We start from the raw sequence: 20748 nt of genomic DNA on the forward strand, positions 1-20748 counted from the left end.
CAGCAAAAGCTCAAATTTATGGAGCTTTATGCATGGGGTACTGTCGGAAGTGGTCAGCATGTAGTAATTCATTTATTATTATTCATTCATTCATTCACTCACTCATCCATCATGTATTAATTCGTCAACACCATGACAGGAACAAAGGCTTCCCCATTTGGAGATGGGAAACTGAGGCACGGTGTAGCCGGTCCAGTTCACACAGCCGGGGAGTAGCCAGGCCGGGGCTCAAATCCAGGCAGAGCTGGGGAGAAAAGTCTTGGGGAGATGGAAGGAGGAAACAGTAAGTGCCAACTGAGGGGAGGTCTTTTCTCTTTTAATCTGAGATTTTAGGGACGACCAAGGCCTGGGCCCACATTCCCACTGTGGCTCTACCCATTTGCTGGTCTGTTGCTTCTTATCCTACAGTCTAAACAGTTACAAACTTACCGGAGTGATTGAGCCAAGAATTCCGCTTGTGAACGTGATCCCGGGTGGTCCCTAGGCTGACTCGTTTATGCTGGGCTGCGATTTTTCTACATTACTCAGGCTCTGGGAGGGAAGCTGGGCCAAGGACAAACCTCTGGTGAGAACAGTTTTTAGAGAGCCGGCCCCGCCTCCTCCTTCTCCCCTCCTCCTCCTCCTCCAAGAGACTCAGAGACCTGGAAACTCCCTGGAGGGTGAGGGCTGCAGCTGCAAGTAGCAGTGCTCACGGGCCTCCCCGCCCCCAGCCTCCCCCCTCCAGCCCCCGCACCCCACAACCAGGCCCAGCTGTTCCAGGGACCCAGCTGGCAGCTCGCTGACACCTCTCCCTGCCTCCCCTTAGGACCAGCTACAACCTCCTGAGCACCAGGAAGGTCAGAGCCAAGAAGGTAATTTGAAAGAAAAGCAGCTTGCAGCCCTTCCAGGCTGGGTAACTGGGTAACTGTTTGGGCGCTGGCATACAATGGCCTGGGTTCCTCATCCCGGTTCCTGCACTTACCAGCTGTGTGATATTAGCGCCAACCAATCGTTCAGAGCCTCGGTTTCCTCATCTGTAAAGTGGGAATAACAGTAGCATGGACCCACAAGGTATCAAGAGGATTCCACAGGTGATGGAGAGACCGTTTAGCATGGGGCCTGTGCGTTACCCACAATCAGCCTCGGCCCCTCCCCCTCCCTCCTTTTGTTATTCTGGGTGTCCAGGTGATGCACGTCTGTACTAGGGTGTTCTGCTGTGACACATGCTTTGGAACTGAGGCTTGGAGAACAAACATAACATTAGCCTCAAGGGTTCTTTGGTGACAGTCCCAACTGTTCCATCTAGGGCCAGCAGACACACAGTGCCCCGCACTCAGAAAGGCCCCGCACTGGAGGTTTAATGCTCTACAATTGTTGTCTTGAAATTCTTAATAATTTTATCTTTTGACATTGTATTTTGTAAGCAAAGCCAAATGGGACAACGGAGCATGTTCTGGGGGACTTGGAACCTCGTTCACAGGCTCCATCTCCCCTCACCCTGCCCCCCAGCACCATTTGTTTCTTTTTTTATTTTTTATTTTCTTTTATTTTTTTAATATAATTTTGTTTATTTTTGGCTGTGTTGTGTCTTTGTTGCTGCACGCAGGCTTCCTCTAGTTGTGGCGAGCAGCGGCTACTCTTCATTGTGGTGCACGGGCTTCTCACTGCGGTGGCTTCTCTTGTTGCGGAGCACGGGCTCTAGGCGCGCAGGCTTCAGTAGTTGTGGCTCGTGGGCTCTAGAGTGCAGGCTCAGTAGTTGTGGCGCACGGGCTTAGCTGCTCTGCGGCATGTGGGATCTTCCCGGAACAGGGCTCGAACCCGTGTCCCCTGCATTGGCAAGGGGATTCTTAACCACTGCGCCACCAGGGAAGCCCCTGTTTCTTTTTTTTAATTGCAGTACAGTTGATTTACAAGGTCATGTTTAATTTCAGGTGTACTACATAATGATTCAGTTATACATATATAATGTATATATTCTTTTTCAGATTCTTTTCCCTTTTAGGTTATTACAAAATATGGAGTATAGTTCCTTGTGCTATACAGTAGGTCCTCGTTGGTTATCTGTTTCATACATAGTCCAGGACGGTTCTTGACCAGGCATCTTTGCCCCTGCCTGGCAATCAGTGTCGCCCATCGGGGGCCTGGGTACCGCAAGAAGGCTTGGGGCAGCCTCTGCCCTGCCTGCCAGCTCACATGGCCCTAGGTGCCTGTGAGGGTCTGTCTGCCCAAGTCCCACAAGTACCCGTGCCCAGAGGAGCAAGGCGTGAAACAGCAAATTAAAAGCACCACAACGGGTCGCAGGAGAGACTGCAGAAGAAAGGAGAAAGCTGTTTTCCTGCTTTATGAACAACCAGGGAACCACCTGGCCCTGGTTCCACTTGATGGGGCTGAATCTCAGAAATGATGGGGTGCTGAGCCACTGACTAGGGGTACTTACCGAGACAGGCTTTGCGGGGAGGTCAGAGCCTTACAAACAGGCGCTCCTCTGACCCAGCAACTTCGTTTTACCATCAGGCGTGGCTGCAAGAATGTTCACCGGTGTTATTATAATAGTGAAGCCAGCTGGGTGCCCAAAAATGAGGGAGGGTCAAGTCCACAATCCAATAGAAGAGAACTTATTGACACGTGAAAAGCTCGTGATATTTGCAAAAGTGTGTGTGTGTGGGGGGGGCAGTTTCCAAAGGGCCTGCGCCACATGAAGTCACATGCGTGGATGCGTGGGGAACACTGGGCCGATCTACGCTTAAGTACTGACAGCTGTTCTCCTCGGGTGGGTAATGTTTTCCCGTTTGTGCTTGTCTGTGTATTCCAAGTTCTCTGCATGGAGCGTGCCTCACTTTTATCATGGCACAAAGGCAGGATGGTGCAGAAGGCAAGGTTAGGCCTGCAGACTGCGGTGCCCAGTTCTGACCAAATTCAGAACCAAAACAAGTCTGATCATTGAAATTTGAATATTGGGAAAAACTCGTCTTTTCTAAGCCAGGTTGTCTCTGGCATGGGAACAAACACACACAGGACTGCCTAGGTTCCAAGCCCGGCTCTGCTCCTTATGAGCTCTGTGACCTTGGGCACAGAGTTAACTTTTCCAGGCCTCAGTTTCCCCTTCTGTAAACAGAGAAAGTAAACAGTACCTCCCTCAAAGAGTCCAGGAGATTAGATGAGTGAATATGTACAGGGAGCTCAGAGCAACGTGTAGCACATGTGAGCTGTACAGGGGTTGTGGTGGTAGTGGTGATATTATTGTGAAAAACTACATAAGGGGAAAATATGGAGAGACAACAGTATTAATAATTATTTTTGGACAGTGCAGGAGTGAGTGGTTTATTTTTCCTTTCGGACTTTTCTGTATTTTCCAAATTAACTTAAACATGCGTGACTTTTCTAATTTGAGAGAAAATGAGACGTAAAGGGAAAAAAAGTGAAAGGATGGTTCTCCAGGTGGTGATAGGGAAAACAGGACAAAGTCAGCTTAGCCAAGCCTGCACGTTTTTCAGGTCAGTGTCACGTGGGGATTCCTGAGCATGTCCCAGGCCCTTACTACAGGCACTCCCTTCAGTTTGTACATCTTCTCATTCATATAGAACCCATCACCAGGAAGACAGACATCCATGCCAAGTTATAGGCTGCTAAAATATCTAGGGACTTCCCTGGCGGTCCAGTGGTTAGGACTCCGCGCTTCCATTGCAGGGAGCATGCGTTCTTAGATCCCTGGTCAGGGAACTAAGATCCCGCATGCCATGTGGCACAGCCAAAATAAATAAATAAATAAAATACAATACAATAAAAGAATCTATAGCTAAATCTCTCTAGATAGATAGATAGATCCATGTATGCATAGAGAGATCCATATATACCTTTACCTATATCTACCTGTCCTTATCCATATCTTTCTATATAGAATCTTTAAGTATAGCTATAAAAAAGAATACATCCCACCCATAGCACTCTGAATATATCCCTAACACAGGACTGACCCGGATACAGTAATTGCTCATTTATTTGTTTGTCTCCCTCCCTAAAATCCTTGAAACTATCTTCTTTCTATCCCTGGCAACTACCACAGTGCCTAAAGTGGAATTCCCTAAAAGTCTGCTGAGTGAGTTAATGAATGAAGAAGTACATGAATTCATGTAATAGTGGAGATTTGCATGTCAAGATACAGACTTAGAACAAGATGTGAGATTAGCTTTGTTGGGGTGGGAAGGGGTCAAGGAGGGGTCAAAGATGGGCAAGTAAGGCTTTAAAGAGATACCTGAGGGCTTCCCTGGTGGCGCAGTGGTTAAGAATCCCCCTGCCAATGCAGGGGACACGGGTTCAAGCCCTGGTCTGGGAAGATCCCACATGGCGTGGAGCAACTAAGTCCGTGCGCCACAATTACTAAACCTGCGCTCTGGAGCCCGCGAGCCACAACTACTGAGCCCGTGTGCCACAACTACTGAAGCCTGTGTGCCTAGAGCCCATGCTCCACAACAAGAGAAGCCACCAGAGTGAGAAGCCCGTGCACCGCAAAGAAGAGTAGCCCCCGCTCGCCGCAACTGAAGAAAGCCCACGTGCAGCAACAAAGATCCAATGCAGCCAAAAATAAATAAATAAATTTATTAAAAAAAAAAAAAAAAAGAAAAACGTACCTCCCTGTACCACGAAGAGAGCATTCTTTATTTAAAAAATAAAAAGATGCTCTCAATCCTTCCCAGAGAAGGCAGGAGATAGAAAACCAGGGACAGAGAGAAATTTTTTTGTTTGGTTTTGTTTTTGTAACAGCTTTATTTATTTTTTTAACATCTTTATTGGAGTATAATTGCTCTACAATGGTGTGTTAGTTTCTGCTTTATAACAAAGTGAATCAGCCATACAAAAATATGGAACGCTTTACGAATTTGCGTGTCATCCTTGCGCAGGGGCCATGCTAATATTTTCTGTAGCGTTCCAATTTTAGTATATGTGCTGTCGAAGCGAGCACCACAGCTTTACTGAGATACAACTCATACCATTTTTTTTTTTTTTTTTTTTTAAGAAGAGCCAGTTGCCCTTTTTTTTTTTTTTTTTTTTTTTTTATGGCTGTGTTGGGTCTTACGCTTCTGTGCGAGGGCTTTCCCTAGTTACGGCAAGTGGGGACCACCCTTCATCGCGGTGCGCGGGCCTCTCACCATCGCGGCCTCTCCCGTTGCGGAGCACAAGCTCCAGACGCACAGGCTCAGTAATTGTGGCTCACGGGCCTGGTTGCTCCGTGGCATGTGGGATCTTCCCAGACCAGGGCTCGAACCCCCATGTCCCCTGCATTGGCAGGCAGACTCTCAACCACTGCGCCACCTGGGAAGCCCCCCATACCATATATATATATATATATATATATATATATATATATTTTTTTTTTTTTTTTTTTTTTTTTTTTTTTTTTTTTTGTCTCTGGCGGCGCCGCGCGGCTTGTAGGATCTTAGTTCCTTGACCAGGGATTGAACCCAGGCCACAGCAGTGAAAACGCCATGTCCTAACCACTGGACCGCCAGGGAAATCCCATATTCACCCTTTTGAATTGTACATTTCAATGGTTTTTTTGTATATTCAGAGTTGCGCAATCATCAATACCACCTAATTTCAGAACATTTTTATCACTCTCCCCCCTCAAAATCTCTTAACAGCCACCCACCCCATTTCCCCCCAACTGGTTAGCCCTGGGTAACCACTAATCTTTCTGTCTCTATGGACTTGCCAGTCCTGGACACTTCATATAAATGGACTCATACAATATGTGTCCTTCTGCGTCTGACTTCTTTCACTTAGCGTAATGTTTTCAAGGTTTATCCAGGCTGTAGCATCAGTTTGACAAGGATAGATCCGTGATGGTTAAACTCATTCATTCCTCGAAAATTTATTGAGCGGCTACTAGGTGCCAGCCCTGGGGGCCCAGCCAGGAATAAAACCGACAGTAAACCCTGCCCTGGAGGGTTTCTAGTGGGGGAGAGAGACAATAAGTCAAATGAACAAGGAAATGATTTAGAAGATTAGACGGTGGTAAAAGCTAAGTGAAGCGGAAAGCTGGAAACGGGGTGAGGAGAGAGGGATGGTGACTTTAATCACGGGGTCAGCGAAGGCCTCACCGTAGGGTGAACGCAGAGGCCGACCGAGCTAAGGCTGGAAGGAGGTGAAGGTGCGAAGGTGCCACCGCGATGGCCCCTCCCAGCACTCCGGTCCCCCCAGGCCCAGGACCATGCCTGTCCCTCCACGCCGTGTCCCCGCGCCTAAGACGGCGGGCGACACCCAGTAGGCATTTCGCGGTGCGTGACTGTGAGTGGCCCGCCTGGGCCGCAAGCGAGTCCGGCGGCCAGGGGGACAGAGGGGCGAGGACACCGCGCTCCCCGCGCCCCCCGCGCAGGCCCCGCCCGCCTGGGACAGGCCCCGCCCCCGCGCCGCCAGAGCCCACCCCCTCCCGGCCGCCGCCATTGGCCGCGCGCGCCTCCGCCCTCGGCCTCGCACTTCCTGGCGGAGCCATGGCCGCGCACCAGGCCGGCCCACGGGCTCCGACGCCCGGGCCCCGCCGCCCCGCCCGCCCGGCCCCGCCGCTCGGGATCCCCGCGTCGCGCCCGTAGCGCGCCCTCCCAGGTGGGCCTCCGCGCGCGCCCCCTTCCTGCCCGGGCCGAGAGCCGCGCGCCGTCCGGGGGCCGGGGCGGGGGGCGGGCCTGCCTCGGGAGGGTCCCCGACCCCGCGAGCTGCGACCCGGTTCCGCCCCCGGGATCTCTTTGTGCTCGGGGGGCGGGGGGAGGATCGCGGGGCCGGGGGCGAGCGGAGGGGCCGCCGCGGGGCCGGTGTGGGGGGTGGAGAGGGGGCCGCCGACCCCGCAGGTGAGACAGGTGCGGCCTGTGCGGCCGGCCCGCGCGGCCCAGGTGAGTGACTGTCCTCGCGTCCCGCCGCGGGCGCCAGCCCCGGGCGCAATCCAGCTCCGCCTCCTCTCAGCCGGCTCGAGCCCGCCCGGGCGGCCGTTGTGCCGGCGGTTCCGCCAGGGGGTGCTGGGTCCGAGCGAGCGACAGCGGCGTTCCCGGAGACCCTGCCGGCGACACCCGGGACGGGTGGGTGCCGGCGGGCGTCCGCGTCCACCTCCACGACGCTGTTTCCCCGAGCGCTGCGGTCGGGCACGTTTAGGGTCGAAACCCGGGGAAGGAGCCGGGAGAGGAGGCTCCCAGGGACCCTCCCGTCCGGACGCGGCCTCGGTTCCCGTGTTTACTAAAAGACCTTTTACGCCTCACTGGGGATCGCCACCGTCCCTGCGTGTGGCCTTGACCCCTCACCTGCTTGCAGAAAGCACAGGAGGCAGCTGATACCCACACTCCTGTAGCAATGAGCCCCAAACCACTTGCCCGCAGACAAAAGGGAGCCTCCACAAGGGGATACTCTCTCTAGAAATCTTGGCCTAGAAAAGAAAGCTCTTAGCACTGAAGGCAGACCTGAGCCCTGGCTGGCTGCCTGCGGTGGTGCAGACTGTCTGCTGTGTGACCTTGGGCGGGGCCGCACGGCCACCTGAGCCTCGGTGTCAGAAACGATGGTGGCACCTGTCTCAGAGGGTGAAGGTGAAACAAGGAAGTCAGGGGTGAGCGTTAGGATGGATGCTGGTGTCTTCTTCCCTCTCTGAGCCCCCCAGCATCCTAGGAGCAGACAGAAAGGACAGGGGTGGGGACAGCTGGTCTTTGTCACAAAGTTGCTGGTTTGTCGAGAGAAATCTAGTTGTCCCTTCCTTCTCCCCAGGGAGCTGGCAGGATGGACGGTGCCTGGATTCGTCCCCCCACCCAACGTGGGAGCGCTGGAGCCCCCTCTGTGTGTCCCTGATTATCTTGACACAGAGCTGACTCCTTGTCACATTGTTCTTTATTAGCAAAGGCTGTGTGTTCAGTAGGTAACAAATAGACTCTTTTCAACTCTGCTAGCAGGGGGAAGAATTCCTCCTTAAACCCTCAGTCCCAGTATGTGACTTGTGCCCATATTCCTAGCTTAATCCTTCCTCTGTGTGCCCCCCATCCTCCGAGGTCCCCCAAAGCCCGGCTCTGTGCTGTTAGTGGGTTGCTTGACTTTTCAAAGCTGGAAGAAACCTTAACATCCCCTGATACACCAGCCCGGTCCATGGATTCAACCATGAAGTCTACAGAGGTTAACTTGCTTGTTCAAGTTTATCCTGCATGTTCCAGCTGGGGCATGGGCTCCCCCCTGCAGAGGTTTCCTGCCTGTGGGCATTTTTTTAACGGTCAAGTGAAATAGCCCAGGGATTGAGAGCAGGAAAGCCTCCTTAGGTCTGCTTCTTCCTGTGTGTGACGCTGGGCAAGTTACTTCCCCTCACTGCCATCAGCTTCTTCCTTTATAAACTGAGGATAATAATAGTGCTGGCCTGGTGGGCTTGTTGTGGGGATTAAATCAGTGAGACACAGAAAACACTTAAGACAGTGCCTGTGTCTAGAACGTAGTTTACACTTCGTAGTCGTCACTGCATCATATCCTTAACTTCATGAAATTTTAGAAGTATGAGCTTCTTAACGATTAGGCCACATTCAACCAGGCATCCCAGGGAAGGGCCCATGTCTGTCCAGTTTTGAAGCTGGACAGACTCAGGTTTGATTCCCAGCCATTCACTAGCTTTGTGACCTTGAGCTCAATATCCTCATCGATAAAATGGGTTAAGTGACATCAGCCCGGCCAAATAGTTGTGGGAGTTTAATGAGATAGCACATGTCAACTTGGTTCCAGGGTCATAGTCTGGGTTCTGAAATGGTAACTGTTGTCATTATAATCTTGATCTCTCGAAAAGGCCTAATTCAGCTCAAGCATCCAAAGGTAGGTACTTGTAGGAGGTGGGCTAAAAGACATGATGTTGTCGGATTTTAGGTGAAAAAGGGACACTTATTAAATGTTCTATCTGATTCTAACCCTCTGATTTTTTCAGCTCAGAGTAAGGGAGTTCTTTGTAGTACAGTTTTTTCTCCCTCTTCCCTCCACGTGACTGTTTCGCTCTTGCTGTCACTGATACCTGCCAGCAGAGCCTGCGATTCATGAATGACCTCGAGTTATTACTACACGCTCAGAAGTCCTGTTCTTGTCGTAGGGCTGCGATCTTGTTTATGATGGAGGGAAGCCGGCAGACGCGAGTGTCTCGGCCGTACAAGATCAGCGAATCCTCAAAGGTCTGTGAATGGGTCGCTCACCACCTGTGCAAATTGCCAAAGAAGCGTGAGATTTTTCTAATGAGCTCATTCTTATTGCACAGACTGATTTTCTGTTCTTGGTGTTGGTGTTAATCTCCTTAACAATGACTAGAGGTGGCACAGTCAAGGAGTGGAAAAATCATAAAATCAGAGCAGGGGTTGGGGGGTGCGAGGGATGTTAGAAACACAACTTGACTCGTTTATCCCACACCTGGCATCTACAGGACACGGTGGATGCCATGGGATTTCTGTTTCCACTTGGGGCTCAAAAACTCCAAGACTGTGTCCATGGAGAAGCCAGCCCCCAACCTTGTAGTGGGGACAACACTTTGTATACCTGGATGTTAAGGGCCCAGAGTCTTCCCCGGTCGTGACTTTCTGAGACCCTAGGAGCCAGTGAGGGTGGGTTCCCCACGGCGGGGCTACCTACCTGTGGCGCACTGACTACATCAGACTCACCCTGGGAGACGGGGAGGGGGCAGGTGTCTCATGAGAAGTGCATATGCCCAGCCCCACCGCAGACCTGCTAAATTAAAATCTCAGAGCAGGACCTGCAAATCTGTACCTTTAGCAAACCCTCAGGTGACTTGGAGCGGCCCCTTTCCCTACAGCTGCTGTAGATAAGGTTTGGGGGACCAGTTGGCGAGACAGTCCCAATTTACACCTGTCTCTTTATGAATATTAATAACACCCTTTTCTTTCTTTAGTTTTTATTTTTTATTTATTTTTTCGGCCACACCGCAGCTTGTGGGATCTTAGTTCCCCGACCAGGCATTGAACCCTGGCCCTCGGCAGTGAAAGCGCGGAGTGCTAACCGCTGGACCGCCAGGGAATTCTTTAAAAGTGTCCTTTTTTGAAGATTAAATGTCATGTTTACCTTAGATCGTGCCTTCTCCATGGGGCTGATATTGTTCACAAGGAGATGAAATGGGTTCTTGGGGGTCTAGAAAGAATTTTACTATTTTAAAGTAGAAAGCTATACATATAATACACGCACAGATATATAGAATATATATTATGTGTTAAAATGACATGGCGAGCTGTTAGGAAAAAAAAATCTTAAAAGCAGACTGGAAAAAAGATGAAGAAATACCGTTTTAGATAAAGGGAGTTGGGAGCAGCCTATAGATAAGAGGAGAAGAAGGGGGAGCGAGGTTCGACAGATGTGTAAAGAAGAAAAACGGGGTGTAATTTTCAGGGGAGGTTGGTCCTCCTGAGAAATGCTCTCCTATTTCCATTTGAGTTGACTGAGAAGGCTCTTGCCAAAGCCCGGCTTTATCTGCTGCGAAACCCCAGAAGGGTCTTGCTGCTGACTCAAAGGGGCTTTGTCTGGGAGCTTGGCTGGGGAGACAGCGTAGCTTTCTAAGTTCTACAGCGCTAGAAATCTTTGTCCCTTCAAGCCAGATTCTGAGCTTGTCTGTCTCTGAATTGAAGCTTTTAGGAGTAGGCTTCTCTATCCCTTGGTTCGTTGTATTTATGTTCCTAACTCTTTATATTTAAAAAGTGCCCAAATCATAACGTACCCTTGATTTTCTAGACATTCAACACACCCAGTTAAAGAACATTACCAAACCCCTCCAGCCCCTACAATCAAGACGGCCACTCGCCCAGCTTCCAGCCCTGCAGTTTTGCCTGCCCTTGAACTTATATAAATGGGGTCAGGGGTGGGTCCCCTGGGTGCCCGGCTCCTTACTCTCGTCACCCTGCTTTTGAGGTTCACCCTGATTGCTGCATGTGGTGGTAGATCGTGCCCTTCTCAGAGCAGTGGAGTCTTCCATTGCGTAGCTGCCGCTGTTCATTTATCTGCTCTAAAACGTGTTGATCCATTTTGATGCCGAATTCTTTTTTACTTTTTAATTATTTATTTAATTAATTAATTAATTAATTAATTTATATATTTGGCCATGACGCGCAGCTTGCAGGATCTTAGCTCCCCGACCGGGGATCGAACCCGTGCCCCGTGTAGCAGAATCACGGAGTCCTAACCACTGGACCGCCAGGGAGTTCCCCGAGTTCTTTTTTAATATAAGATACCCCATACCTGCTGCTTTCTGCCCAGTGTTAGATGCTGAGTTTCTTCACCTGATAAAGGTGCTAAAGTAAGAAACAAAGGAATGAACAGGGTTAATACCACTGGAGAATGTTGCAGATCGGAGTTTCTAAATTATATGAAATGTTGCAACTCAGTTACTGATGCCAGTTTAATGTTGGGAAGTCACGTTGGTCTGTTTTTAGTTCTGGTCTCTGCTGCTGTACTAAATAACCAGAAACGGGCTGTAGTCAAGACCCAGGTAAAGAATTAAACGTGCCTACTTATCCTGGAGACCCAGCGGTAGAAACAGTGGCCGCCGTCTCCCCTGCCCTGGCTCACCGCAGCAGGTGCCTCCCCTGGCAGCTGCCGTCTGGGGCTCTCCCCGGTCCCTGCCCCTCCCCAGGGCTGTTTCCCTTTTCACTCCGTAGCCTGGGGGCGTGTGCCCCTGTTTAAGCGGGGTAATTCCAGCACCCTCACCAGCTTGGAAACAACCAGGAGCCCGGGGTGGGCTGACAGCCCACCTGATGCCCCTCACTTGCTTCTCTAGGACACTAGCCTTCACTATTACTCGGTAGCTTTCCGCTGTAGTGCCTTTTTCATTTCCTTCCTTCAGTCCGCACCCAAGAGGGGCCCCAAGCCAATATGTGTTGAAGCCCAGACCAGGCCAGCCTGGCTCTCTCTCTGAATAACCAGAATAGATGGAGATATCTGTGTATGGACCTACAAGAAACCATCCTGTAATGTAAGGTGGGAGAGCCTGGCTCTGTAAACTTGGAAGGGAAGGAAGCTTTAGGGAGCGTCTGTTTGGTACCCTCAGAATGTGAGGACGTTGCCCGAGACTGTTGCAGAGACAGAGCGATTGATGTGGGAATTGGCCGGATGGGGAAGAACCACGGGAAATAAAGTACCCCAATTACTAGTGCATCGGAGGCGGTAAGGAGCAGATTTGGAAGGGAAGAAAAAACCACGCCCCTGCCGTAGGACACATGTTGAGAAGTAACCCAGAAGGACCTGTGCACCGGTCACGCAGCTGCTCACACCTGCTGAGCCCTCGCCCACGTGTCTTCCTTTCCACCACCACTTCCCCTCGGGCTTAACGCCCATCCCGCCCCTTTCCCCAATCGTCCCTGAATCGCCCTGCTACCTGGTTGATATTTCTGAATGGTCTGTTTTGCCATATGTTGAATTTTCTTGTTGTTTTTATAGGGAATAAATAAAGCAGTGTGAAATATCCTAATTAGTTCTTCCAGGGTTTAGAAACCGTTGTCTGGGTCTGATTTTTCTTTGTATCCTCAAAAGCCCAGGGTAGGCAGATAACAGTCAAGCCATGTCCACCAACCTGAATTTATTGAATTAATTCCTATTAACTATTCATATTAACTGATTCGTTAATTCCAGTGTAGCATGGTGATTAAAGGTTTGGGCTCTGGCATCAGACCTAGGTTCAAATGCCAGCCCTGCCCTTCAGTCCCTGTGGGACTTCGGGCACGTTTCTTAGTCTCCCTGAACCTCCCTTTTCCTCATCTGGAATAAGGGGGTTATAACTGACGTTCCGTTGGAGGGTTCCTGTGACGCTCAAGTGAGAGAGTGCAGGCGAGTGCACAGTGCGGCCTGCGGCACATGCAGCTCCCGGGAAGAGACAGCGTTCCTGCAATTTACATACGTTTTCTGGCAATGACTGTTGAAGCCGTGTTTCTGAAAGTAAGATTCCCCAGAGCACGTTAGTCTGGATATATTGCAGAGTCTCTGGGACCCTCTACCTCCCCGGACTGGTCTCTGTAGCATAACTGTCGGCACCGCGATCCCGTGGGAACTGACGGTCACGGCAGCTGACTTTGCTCCCGCTCTCCTCGGGCCAGCTCTGTGCCATGTTCTGTCTCATGACCCCTGCCCCACACCAAACCTGGGTGAGACCAGGAGCCGAGGTTCAGAGGCTGCTCGTGACCCACCCAGATCACACAGCTGCAGAGCAGTGGAGCTGGGGTTCCACCAGCTTCTGTCCGACTTGAGAGGCTACACCCCAGGCAACTTCACCCTCCCGATAGGACAGCGTTTTCGAACCTATGTGCCATGACCCACACACACTAAGAAGGAGAGAGAGACAGAGAAGGAGGGAAGGAAGGAAACTTTGGGGAATTCTGTTTACAAAGAAGGAGGAGAGAGGGAAAACGAAACAAAGGGAAAATGAAAGATTGAGTTAAAATTTTTATTTGTAAAGAAGGGAAGAAAGGAAATGTACAAATACACATGCACATGTACAGGGAAACACCCTGATTTTCTGCGACGTGCTCTGACACCTTGTTTCCTGTTCTCTCTCATTCCACTGTATGTCAGTGCTGGTCGCATAGCGCTAGCTGGGCCCCTGCGGTGTGGGGGCGGGTCGGCGGCCCCCTCCCCTCCTGACACGCGCTCTCCACCGCCACCGCAGGTGTACCGCTGGGCCGAGCACTCAAGCACAGTGCTGCAGCGGCTGAACGAGCAGCGCCTGTGCGGCCTCTTCTGCGACGTGGTCCTGGTGGCCGACGAGCAGCGCGTGCCAGCCCACCGCAACCTGCTGGCCGTGTGCAGCGACTACTTCAACTCCATGTTCACCCTCGGCATGCGCGAGGCCTTCCAGAAGGAGGTGGAGCTGATCGGCGCCTCCTACATCGGGCTCAAGGCCGTGGTGGACTTCCTGTACGGCGGGGAGCTGGTGCTGGACGGTGGCAACATCGACTACGTCCTAGAGACGGCCCACCTGCTGCAGATCTGGACGGCGGTGGACTTCTGCTGCGAGTACCTGGAGCAGGAGGTGAGCGAGGAAAACTACCTGTACCTGCAGGAGCTGGCCTCCATCTACAGCCTCAGGCGGCTGGACGCCTTCATCGACGGCTTCATCCTCGGCCGCTTCGGCACGCTGTCCTTCACGCCCGACTTCCTGCAGAACGTCTCCCTGCAGAAGCTGTGCGCCTACCTGGGCAGCAGCAAGGTGCAGCGGGAGTGCGAGCACGACCTGCTGCAGGCCGCCCTGCAGTGGCTGACGCAGCAGCCCGAGCGCGAGGCCCACGCCTACCAGGTGCTGGAGAACATCCACTTCCCGCTCATCCCCAAGAACGACCTGCTGCACCGCGTCAAGCCGGCCGTGTGCTCACTGCTGCCCCGCGAGGCCAACTGCGAGGGCTTCATCGAGGAGGCTGTGCGCTACCACAACAGCCTGGCGGCCCAGCCGGTCATGCAGACCAAGCGCACGGCCCTCCGCACCACCCAGGCGTGCCTGCTGTTTGTGGGCGGCGAGGTCTCCGAGCGGTGTCTGGAGCTCAGCGACGACACCTGCTACCTGGACGCCCAGAGCGAGCAGTGGGTCAAGGAGACGCCCCTGCCGGCCCGGCGGAGCCACCACTGCGTCGCCGTGCTGGGGGGGTTCATCTTCATCGCTGGCGGCAGCTTCTCGCGGGACAACGGAGGGGATGCGGCATCCAATCTTCTTTATAGGTATGACCCCCGCTGTAAACAGTGGATCAAGGTGAGATTAAAGCCAGATTATTTCTTTACTCTTGAGGACTTTTGATCTCCTTATCCTTAGCCTTGACTGCCCCCCACCCCCTTCTCTCGGGCCTTGACCACCACCCTGCTTCTGAACGAGGTGTGACGATAAAGTGGCAAGCCACATCATTTCCCCCCCCCCACCCCCGGCTGGGGGCGGTGAGGGCTGACCGGCCGCCTTCTACAGGGACGGTCAGTGTCCAGAACATCGCCGTGCAGTAGAACTTCCTTCACCGACAGAACCGTTTTTCATCTGCACCATCCGATACGGTAGCCACCAGCCACGTGTGGCAGTTGAGCGCTTGGAATGTGGCCCGTGGGACTGAAGAACTGAGTTTTCCGTTTTATTTCATTTTCACTAATTTACATCTGAGTGTAAATGGCCACAGGAGGCTAGTGGCTACCATATTGGATGACACCGGTCTGGAAGATTGACCCATAGTTCTGACAACCTCCCCGTGTCTCGGAGTCTCCACCGAGCTCCTCTTTGGGACAGGCTTGGAGCTGGCCCAGGAGGCCACGAAGGCTCACACCTGGTAGGAGTCGTGGCCCTTTGGCAGGTGTGGCAGCTGATTCCAGGACAGGCCTGTGTCTTGACGTCAGACCCAGGTTCGCACCCCAACTTGGCTAAATCGTAGCTAGGGGTTTCAGACCGGTTCCTTGCCCGCTCCAAATTTCAGCTTCTCCCTCTGGAAATGGGTGGGGGGATGCTGACCTTCCAGGGTCGGTGGTTGTAGCTCACGTTGATTGGCACACGTGCTCCTTTCCTCCCAAGAACCAGATGGCCACCCGTGAAAGTCTGTCTCAATCTTTATACTCAGACCTCAGTCTTCTTACTTAACTCGGTGCTTTTCTGAGCTCAAGGCTCAGAAGGCACTTGGATGACCTTTTGATTTTATTCTCAAAATTCTAAAACCAAGGTGTAAGTCTTGCACTTGCACTAGACGGAGGCTTCCAGCTTTGAAGCCCGTCCTCCAAACCTTCATAGCGGTGGCAGCCTGACATGGTCTCCTGCGGGACCGTGTTCATTCGTGTGTTCTGCTTGGATGATTTAAAAAAGAAAGAAAAAAAAGAAATTTGGGCCTTCCATTGCTAATTTTCTGTGGAGCACCACTTTCTGCCCATCAACACGAACGACAATCAGCATTAATTTTTAAAATATCTGATTGTGGGGGGGTGAGGGGAAAGATGAACTTTTATTTCAGGAAAGCCCTACATCAGCAGTTCTGACCTGTGTGTGCTGCGGAATTCCAGTCCACGGGGTCGGCCACGTGGCCAGACAGGTGTGGGGAAGTGAATTCTCCATCCACCTCTTGGGGATTCACGAGGTCTCGAGAGTCCTGGGGGCTCTGAGAAATCCCGCCTACAGAGCCCCCCGTTCTTCAAGTTTGGCTCCCTTCCCCAGGCTCATGTGGCCACCACCTCACCTTCCGGGGCTGTGACTTCCATGGAGCGTGTTTGGGGATGCGGTGCTGGATGTTGACGCTGACCCGAGTTTGGGGAAGGGAAGGTACAGGTGTCTCGCCTCCGCAGGTGGCCTCCATGAACCAGCGCCGCGTGGATTTCTACTTGGCCTCCATCGAAGACATGCTGGTGGCCGTCGGCGGCCGGAATGAGAATGGAGCTCTCTCGTCAGTAGAGACCTACAGTCCCAAGACGGACTCCTGGTCCTATGTGGCCGGCTTGCCAAGGTGATTGGGGTTTTGTGGCAGACCCTACAGACGTGGAGGCTTTGGGGTTACAGTTGAGCCCACCTCCCTTTCTGGATATTTTGGCCTTCCCATTCCAGGAAGAATCTCCTGGCTTGTAAATAACAGCGTGGGGAGCAGAGGGCATGGTTGTCAGGGTGCCTGTTCTGGGCCGTCGGAGTGCAAGTGTCAGCTCTGCCACTGAGACAAACATCCCTCTGTTTCTGAATCTCTTCACTTCCTGAGTTTCGGGGAAATGAGTGCTGAGTTCAGAGAGTGAGAGGTTTACTAAAAATCCCTCTGACTTTGGGCAGGAGGAGTACAGAGGGTGAGGGTTCTCTACCCTCCATCTGACTCCAGCCAGTGTCTTCACCCCACAGTCTCTCATTTTCCTCATCTGTAAAGGGGATGTGATGTCAGTACCACCCTGTCAGGGTGTCCATTCCCTGCATTTGTTAACGTCACAGGCTTAGCAGAGGTGCCTGCCATTTATTTGAGCAGCTCCCTGTAGTAGAAGCTGCACGGCTCCTCCAGTTCCCGCCCCTACCCCCAACCCCACAGTAACTACCACCTTCAGGTAAAGGTTCCAAGAAGCCGATGAAGTAGCACCTGGACACCTGTGGATAAGATGATTGGACGATCATGATAGTAGCTGTTGATCACCACGTGCCAGCCTGGGCCATGTGCTTGATGTGATGAGTCCCTTGATATCCACAGTGATCCAGTGGGGTGGGTAATAACCCACGTAATTGATTACCCAAACCCGAATGACCGTGAACGGAGAGGTCAACCGTATAAATCCTGACCCTGTCCTAGGCAAACCAAGACCTGTGTTCTCCCGGGTTCAGGTCTCGTGTACCATCCCACTTTACGGATGGAGAAGTGAGGCTTAATTACATAAGAATATCTGCCACTGTCACTTTCTCTAGGCCAGCCGGGGTGGTTTGTCTACCTTAAGTGCGACAACAACCCTATCGTTATTTTTTTCTAAGTGGACCATCCATGTCCAGAGTTGGAATAAACATAATCCAGGATGTTGCCGTCATTAGGGCATGCATGCCCCACATTTGTTCCATTTGTTTACTCATACCTTTTTTCACTCATTGACTGACTTGTATAATGAGACCTCCACGAACCCACAGCCCAGCCCAAGAGCCGAAGACGTTGAACGGTAGCCCACCTGCCTGGGACCCATTTGCCCCGTGTGCTCTTCTCCCATCCACTTGCTTCCCGCCTCCAGCTAAGGAATCACCGTCCTGAATGTCGTGACGCCATTCCCTTTTTATTCCACCTTTGTGTGCACTTTTTTTTGCTGTTGGTATTTTCTTTTTTGTCTTTATATAGATCTCATTTTTTAGAGCGATTTCAGGTGTAGAGAAAATTGAGCAGAAAGTACAGAGGTTCCCAAGCGCACCCAGCTTCCCCCGTTGCAGTAACTGGTACATTATTTCCAGCTAATGCACCAGAGTCGATACATTAGCATTAACTAAGCTCTCTAGTTTACATTAGGCTGCCTGTCTGGGTTGTGCGTTCTGCGGGTTTTGACACGTGTATGATGATGTGTGTCCGTGATTACAGTGTCGTACAGAATAGTCCCAGTGCCCGAAGAATCCCTCGCGCGCCATCTTTTCACCCCTCCCTGCTTCCCCTGAACCGCTGGCAGCCACTGACATTTTCTGTCCCTTTAGGGCTGACTTTTCCAGACTGTCGTGTAATTGGAGCTGCACTTCGTTGCAGGCCCTGCTTGGTGTGTGATGGGGCCAGGGCCACACGTGCACCTCAGTAGCGTAGCGTTTCTAGCCATAACGAGACAGATGCAGTCTTGTGATGACCACTTCTCAGCTGGGCAGAGAGAGGGCAGAGCTGGGATTCTGGCCCAGGCCGGTCTGGCTGCAGAGCTGCCCGTGTGTCACCTGCCCTTCTCCGTCTGTCACCCCCTCCCACCCTCACCACCCCCTCAGAGGGCAGCTTGTCCCCATTTTGCCGAGGAGAAGACCGGGTCCCCGGCTCACAGAGGCCCAGCCCGTGCAGCACTGAGCTGCCCCTCTGTCTCTGTCGGTCCGTCCATCCATCTGTCTCTCCACAGGTTCACGTACGGCCACGCGGGCACCATCTACAAAGACTTCGTGTACATCTCGGGGGGCCACGACTACCAGATCGGCCCCTACCGCAAGAACCTGCTGTGCTACGACCACCGGACAGACGTGTGGGAAGAACGGCGGCCCATGACCACGGCGCGCGGCTGGCACAGCATGTGCAGCCTGGGGGACAGCATCTACTCCATCGGTGGCAGCGACGACAGCCTCGAGTCCATGGAGCGCTTCGACGTGCTGGGCGTGGAGGCCTACAGCCCGCAGTGCAACCAGTGGACCCGCGTGGCACCGCTGCTGCACGCCAACAGCGAGTCGGGGGTGGCCGTGTGGGAGGGCCGCATCTACATCCTGGGCGGCTACAGCTGGGAGAACACGGCCTTCTCCAAGACGGTGCAGGTGTACGACCGCGAGCAGGACAAGTGGAGCAAGGGCACCGACCTGCCCAAGGCCATCGCCGGCGTGTCCGCCTGCGTGTGCGCCCTGAAGCCGCGGCTGGAGGACAAGAAGAAGAAGGGCAAGGGCAAGAGGCCCCAGGACCGCGGCCAGTGACGCCGCCGCCGCCGCCGCCTGCAGCGCGTCAGGAGACCAGCAGCCACTCGGTAGAATCCCGGAACCATTAGCAACGACTTAGCAGCTTTTTTTACTTTTATGATTCTTGGTATTTCTATGATATCACAGTAACCGATTAAATATTCTGTCTGACTTGACATATTATCTTGCTTGAATAATTAAAGCGGGGCCCAGGCAGGAGCGACCCCTGTGTCTGTGCCAGGGCTGCTCCCACGTTGCGAACCCCCTTGGGTGACTCCCCCGACCGTCCCCCAGAGAGCAGCCAGGGCAGGGGTGATGCAGAAATTTTCCTAGCGAAACGAAGGGCTGCGGTGGGGCGTTGCAGATTCCCTAGTCCACGCCTCCCCAAACCTGGCTGAGCTTTGAAGAAAACAGGTTCCTGAGCCCTGCCTCAGAATTAATCGAGTCTGCAACTACCAGGAGTGGTGTAGCGGAGCCTAGAAACTCCTTTAGCCGGTCCCTGGAATGACTGAGCGTCGGCCACGTTCGGAAATCACTGGCAAGGGCATTTTTACAGGTGGGGCACAGAGACCCATAGAGGATGCCCGCGTGACCGGGAGTCACCAGCTCGCCGGCAGTCAGGCGAGCCGTGGGACTTCCCAGCAGGGAGGGCTCCCCGCCGGGATTTCTTGCTCGGGTGACTGCTGCTTCTAAATAACCCTGTTTCTCCTGGTTGGTCATCTTCCCGAACTCTAAAAGGGTATAGATAATCAAGGAAGAAAGGTAAAAAAGGGCACCTTATTCTGTGATTTGTGCTCTCGTCTTTTTACTGTTTCTTTTTTCTGGAACCCGCTGTTTCTCAGATTACTGATGTACTGAGCCCCACAGATCTCCATTTATCACTCAGGAAAGAAAAAGGGAGCCCGCAGAATGTGCCATTGTTTTCTGTGACTCCAGCTCTGAGAAGCCACAGGAAGCTCCCACACGAGTGAGTGAGGGCCCGTGGATCCCCGACAAGGGAAGGTTGTCCGAGCATCTCCCTCGACTCCAGCGCCGGATCCTGGTCCTGGCCGTCCGCTGCCGAGTAGTTCTGTGCTGGGGGCAAATTTCTTTAACAAGTTATGAGCTGTTTCCCCCTTCATTAAGTGACAGATGAAATAATGGCCAGGTCTCCTCCCAGGGGTTAAGCTCTCTCAGTCTATATAAGCTGTGAAAGTGGATTCCGCACCTCCTTATGAGATGCGTGACTGGCCCGGCCTGGTGCCTGCAGTTACCGGAACTCGCAACAGTAGCGTGTGCCGTTTAAGGAGAATTTGAGACTCGTGCCCAAGCCGCTGTGTCACACCAGGACGATGGGCATGGGGTGGGTTTTAATCACGAGCCAAGGGAGGCCTTAGTGATCTATACTGTGGCAGAGATCTGACTGCAGAGACGAGAACACTTAAAGAATAATCGTTAACACTGCTATTAGAATAAGAATCTCAGTTAACTTCTTTTGTCTTTTCCTTTTTTGTCTCTTTACTACACTTCCTTTCCTTTCTCTCGAAGGTTTACTGTGATTTTGATTGGCCTCTTTCTCTAGTAACCAGGAGAGCTGAGAGCCACTTGGGAGTTGAAAGCTTCGGTACCCAAACGATTGCCCCCTCTCGTGAGACGGGGGACCTGTCTGCATATTTAGCTGGTTTCTTGCCTATGGAAGTCGCTAAAGGCTTCCAAACTCTTGAGAGGTTCTGCAAGGCATA

The 20748-nt window shown here is 52.5% G+C and overlaps 1 protein-coding gene and 1 non-coding gene across 2 annotated transcripts; one reads left to right on the top strand and one right to left on the bottom strand.

The window, feature by feature from the left end:
- Positions 1 to 4832: 4832 nt before the first annotated feature.
- Positions 4833 to 4939, bottom strand: LOC132354423 (U6 spliceosomal RNA). The gene has a single exon (XR_009499289.1). It is a non-coding gene; the product is annotated as a U6 spliceosomal RNA (small nuclear RNA).
- A 1536-nt stretch (positions 4940 to 6475) lies between these two features.
- Positions 6476 to 19203, top strand: KLHL36 (kelch like family member 36). The gene is made up of 5 exons (XM_059904370.1): positions 6476 to 6579; positions 9062 to 9140; positions 13622 to 14695; positions 16249 to 16406; positions 18490 to 19203. Exons 2-5 carry the CDS (start codon positions 9078 to 9080, stop codon positions 19043 to 19045), a joined length of 1851 nt encoding a protein of 616 aa, XP_059760353.1. The 5' UTR covers positions 6476 to 6579; positions 9062 to 9077; the 3' UTR covers positions 19046 to 19203.
- Positions 19204 to 20748: the final 1545 nt, after the last annotated feature.

Source organism: Balaenoptera ricei, chromosome 19 (genome assembly GCF_028023285.1).
Source record: "Balaenoptera ricei isolate mBalRic1 chromosome 19, mBalRic1.hap2, whole genome shotgun sequence".
In the NCBI taxonomy this organism is placed as follows: Eukaryota; Metazoa; Chordata; class Mammalia; order Artiodactyla; family Balaenopteridae; genus Balaenoptera; species Balaenoptera ricei.